Source organism: Phalangium opilio, unplaced genomic scaffold, assembly GCF_054372755.1.
Source record: "Phalangium opilio isolate 3A_F unplaced genomic scaffold, DU_Popi_V2 ptg000022l_1, whole genome shotgun sequence".
In the NCBI taxonomy this organism is placed as follows: Eukaryota; Metazoa; Arthropoda; class Arachnida; order Opiliones; family Phalangiidae; genus Phalangium; species Phalangium opilio.
Genome location: NW_028324154.1, coordinates 1,794,875 through 1,799,540, shown reverse-complemented (window position 1 = coordinate 1,799,540; position 4,666 = coordinate 1,794,875). Strand labels below are relative to the sequence as shown.

Sequence of the window (4,666 nt, the reverse complement as noted above, 5' to 3'; positions counted from 1 at the left end):
CAATTAGAATTATGTCTCGAATGTTACAAGTTGGGGAACAGTAAACTGCTAGTACTGAAAGACGTAGATCACCTAACGTTCCGTCGAACCACAAGCATTTAATATGAGAGGTTCTTGTCGGTTCGTCCGTATACACACGAATTCTAGTCTGAGTTACATTTTCTTTGATATAAGCTGATACCCCAAATGGTTTTCTTCGAGACTCATGGGGGAGACGGATACTATTTACATCCGAAAATCCAGGGATTTGAAAATCATCAGTCTCTTTCACCCAGGTTTCAACAAGAAGTACCATATCGGATTCCATTATTTTCAGATCAGAGGTCACATCTTGTAAATGACAATTTAGAGACTGTACATTATGTACATAAATAGAAATTCTTTTATCCAAAAGAGGTAGAATCAATCGGCAATATTTTCGAAGGCGTTCCATTTCTAAAGCAACAGCGTCTTTACTTTTAACCACTGGGTTAGGCGGCGTGAATTTTCCCACGATGAACAAAGCATTTGAAGTTTTGGCTCTACTTTAAGCGACGTATAATAGAGATCTTTTCATCTTTCGCTTTTCATTAAGATGAACAACTACTTCGGAGTAGGTGTCTCCTTGACTCTTGTGTACAGTAATAGCTTCAGCAATTACTAGAGGATACTGTTTTCTTGATACGTAGATGTTTTTCTGTCCTGAACGTCTAGTGAAACTTCTAACAACCTTTTCAATAGGCGTCCATAACTCATTAATACTATTGGCTGTCATCAAGCCTTGAGACTGGGCTCTAGTCCCTCTTCCCGTCTTTTCATCATTAAATTCGGTCCAAACTCGAACAGGGACTTGGTCGCCTTTTTGATTTTGACCATACTGTATTTTTCGTAACCTTCCAGTTGCACCATTTACTAGACCATCGGCGGTGTTCAAATTGTTGGTAATCATGTACCTGATACCAACCATCAGATTTAATTATCTTGGTAAACCGCTGGTATCTTGGGTTTTCAAGGTTTTAACGGCTTCCAGAATTCTTCGTTTGATATCGTTGCTGGCATCACCAGTTGCCGAGTCAAATGCCACTGAGCATATCTTTTCGGCATTCGTGAACATAACTTTAATTCATTGAACGCATTTACTTCATCATTTGTTGCAAATAAATGCAAGGATTCCAGAGGTAGGGGTCTTGAAATAGTTGTTTCCAGACTTCGAAACAATTCAACGTCACCGGTGTCATCTCTCCCATGGACATTCGATTTAAAGCCATGGCAAATATTTGGTCATCTTTCTGTCTCATAATTTCGTTAAGCTCATATAGCTTAAATTCTTCCCACAATGGACTTCCAATTAGCTCCGCATATGGGTTATTCTTCTCCTTTAAAGGCATGAATGTGTAATTATCCCCAACAGGTGGTAACTGATTGTAGTCTCCCACGAGGATAACAGAAATACCACCAAAGTGCTTTGAAGATCCGAAGATTTGTTGGGCTCTTACATTAATATAATTGAAGATTTTGGCTCCACACATAGATATTTCATCTATTATCAGAAGTTTCAGGTCTAAAAGTGAACATCTTTTTCTGTTTATAGTGTCGTTGTCCAAAGGATTCATCTTGCCAGAAAATTGATTTGTTGGCAAGTTAAAGGCCGAGTGAAGAGTGACACCATCAATATTAAAAGCCGCTTTCCCGGTGAATGCCGTTCTTAGAACAGATAATCGTGATGGATCAGCACCAGGCCTGTTCTTTTCATGCCTGGATATGGCTTCAAAAACGGCTTGAACCAGAGACTTTTCCCAACACCAGCACCACCTGTTATCAGAATCCTCAGAGGTTCTTCTTGAGATGTTTTGAAATGATTAAGTACGTAGTAGAAAATTTCTCGTTGCTTTAAATTTTGTTTTCGAAGCATGCTGTAATATTCTTCATTGTTGACCAGAGTAATGGCACCAATTAGTTTGTCACTCACGCACTCACTCACCGATCATCAAAATTCTAAGGTACTTCTAGAGGAGATAGAAACTTAAAATTCATAATTTAATTTAATTTATAAAGCACAGAAAAATTAAAACATCCAGAAATTTTTATAAAATTGTTCTTTAGTTCTTTATTTTAAAACTAGATGGCGCTGCCGTCTTTTCAACCGAAATAGTGTGTGTTCTTGATGAAAGGACGTAATTGTCCAAAGTTAACCGAAAGTTAAATATATATTAAAGCTAATAGGAGTAGTAGTTTAAAAGAAACGTGTCGTAACTGATGCTATATTCCTATATTAGGATATCTCGTACAATCGTTATTGCATATTCTCTGCGGGTCGAAAAGGGTAATTCAGCGTAAATATGGACAAACGTTGGCGATTATATTGGCAAACGAAGTACCACGAGAGGGTCTTGTTTTAATATAGCTACCGAAGTATAACGAGAGGGTCTACAAAAAGAAGTGAGATCCTATGAAAAACATTAACATGTACAAAAATGGGCCAAGCCTCGCTCGTGCCCTCTCCGCCGTAAAACGTTCTGAGATCCCATGTAGAGCCAAGTCTGCCTTTTGTTCTCATTCAATCGCCGATTGAACAATTATGTCATAAATTAAGTCCTTTTCCTAATTAATAACCAATATTCTTGACTCTGATACCCCCTCGACCATAAACAGATTTAGTGAATATCCCTTCGATTATTATAAAATCGGCAACGATTAGTCAATATCCCCTCGACTTCCTTTTAATGTTACTTACTTGCGATTGCCAAGTCGCGATATTTTTGATACGAACAAAGATGTATAATAATGATAGAGTCAAAGAATATTGGTTATTAATTAGGAAAAGAACGTAATTTATAACATAATTGTTCAATTGGCGATTGAATGAGAACAAAAGGCAGACTTGCCTCTACATGGGATCTCAGAACGTTTTACGGCGGAGAGGGCACGAGCGAGGCTTGGCCCATTTTTGTACATGTTCATGTTTTTCATAGGATTAACCTTTCCTTAAATGATGTTGTTGAGTTTCTACAACGTCAAGATACGTATACATTACAAAAACCCGCAAGGCGCAACTTCAGACGAAACAAGACGATAGTGTACGGTATAGATGAACAATGGCAACTCGATCTGGCGGACATGCAAAACATCAAACGTCAAAATGATGGTTATAGATTTCTACTATGCTGTATTGACGTTTTCAGTAAATTAGCCTTCGCCGTCGCTATTAAAGACAAGAAAGGATCTGCGATGGTTGCGGCGTTTAGATCCGTTTTAGAGTCTGGTAGAAAACCCAAGATTGTGCAATCAGATCATGGAAATGAATTTTTAAATAAGGAACTACAACGCGAATTGAAGCGTTTCAACATCAAGTTGTTCGCCACACCCTCGGAGGTGAAATGCAGTATTGTTGAATGGTTTAATCGAACGTTAAAGGAGCGAATGTATCGGTATTTCACACAAAACGATACATATAAATATATCGACGTATTACCTGAATTATTAGAAGCGTATAATAACAACTGCCACAGATCGATTAAATGTAAACCCATTGAAGTGACAGAGGAAAACGCGAAACAAATCTGATTCAATTTATACGGGAAAGTTAACTTTTCACCCCCAGTTTCATACCCATTTGAATAAGCAAAAATAAAAGAACGTTTGAAAAGGGGTATTTAGCCAATTATACCGGAGAATTATTCAAAGTAACAGAACGGATCCCGAGAGACCCACCGGTATATAAACAGAAAGATTTGAACTCCGAGCTCATTTCGGGTACGTTCTACAAATAGGAAATACAGAAAGTAGGCAAGGACTTGGAAAACTGTACATTTAAATTTGAAAGAGTAATACGAAAACGGAAAAAACCAGACGGTTCTAAAGAACTACTCGTACGGTGGCGAGGGTATAATTCCGAATTTGATTCCTGGGTGCAAGAAGTCGACGTAAAATGAGTTTCTATATTACATTACCTTCCGATTCCTCTGCGCAATATTTCAAAGGAAACACTATTAGCAAGTGCAGAACGTATCTACCAGAACCTATAATACTAGAGGGATCTCACGAGGTTGCTCTGGCTGAAATAAGCTATCCTTGAACTTGAAATAATGTTAAAAGGGAATGTGCAGTTCGCATTTGGGATAATTCGTTCGTAGGTGTTGCTTCGGATGCAATGGATGAATTCCCAGAAGAGGGATCTGGTTTTGGTGAAAGTGGACAGACAATTTACGGAGTGAATGAAAACCGGAGTATATCGATAATTATACCCCCCGGATATTATGGTTCTGTAGAGGAATTACTCGAAATATTGTCAGCCGACGACGATGTTGGTGCTACTGAAAAAATAAAATCTAGGGTCGAGTTTTCATACAACAAACCAAATCGACGGGTGATGGTCGAGTTAAAAGGGACGAACCAACTTTATATCCCAAGCGAAATTGCCATTATATTAGGGTTCACGTGGAATTCCAAAAAAGACTTCACTGTGGTCACTTCCATGACAGCCCCATTCAGTTGTGATATGGATGCTGGAATGCACTCCTTATTCGTGTATTCTGATATAATTCAATCTCGATCGGTAGGAGACTCCGACGTCCCTCTCTTGAGAATTATAAGTATCAACGGGAAAGATGGTGACACGGTTGAAAAAGAATTTGCTAAACCACATTACATGCCAATAGCGAAAAACAAGTTCCACACAATTGAAATA

General features: G+C 38.4%; 1 protein-coding gene across 1 annotated transcript; it reads right to left on the bottom strand.

The window, feature by feature from the left end:
* Positions 1 to 526: 526 nt before the first annotated feature.
* Positions 527 to 1,891, bottom strand: LOC149694747 (uncharacterized). Its single transcript, XM_089867437.1, has 3 exons — positions 1,847 to 1,891; positions 1,120 to 1,769; positions 527 to 932 (listed from the first exon to the last, which is right to left on the bottom strand). The coding sequence occupies exons 1-3, from the start codon at positions 1,889 to 1,891 to the stop codon at positions 527 to 529; spliced, it is 1,101 nt and encodes a 366-aa protein (XP_089723563.1).
* Between the last annotated feature and the right edge of the window lie 2,775 nt (positions 1,892 to 4,666).

Bases quoted from the DNA above. Each gene is read 5' to 3' on its own strand.
- LOC149694747 (XM_089867437.1), bottom strand. From the start codon at position 1,891: ATGCTTCGAAAACAAAATTTAAAGCAACGAGAAATTTTCTACTAC. The intron at 1,770-1,846 runs GTACTTAATCAT...TGTTGGGAAAAG, and splicing joins AACGAGAAATTTTCTACTAC to TCTCTGGTTCAAGCCGTTTT. The intron at 933-1,119 runs GTAAATGCGTTC...GGTTGGTATCAG, and splicing joins TATTTGCAACAAATGATGAA to GTACATGATTACCAACAATT.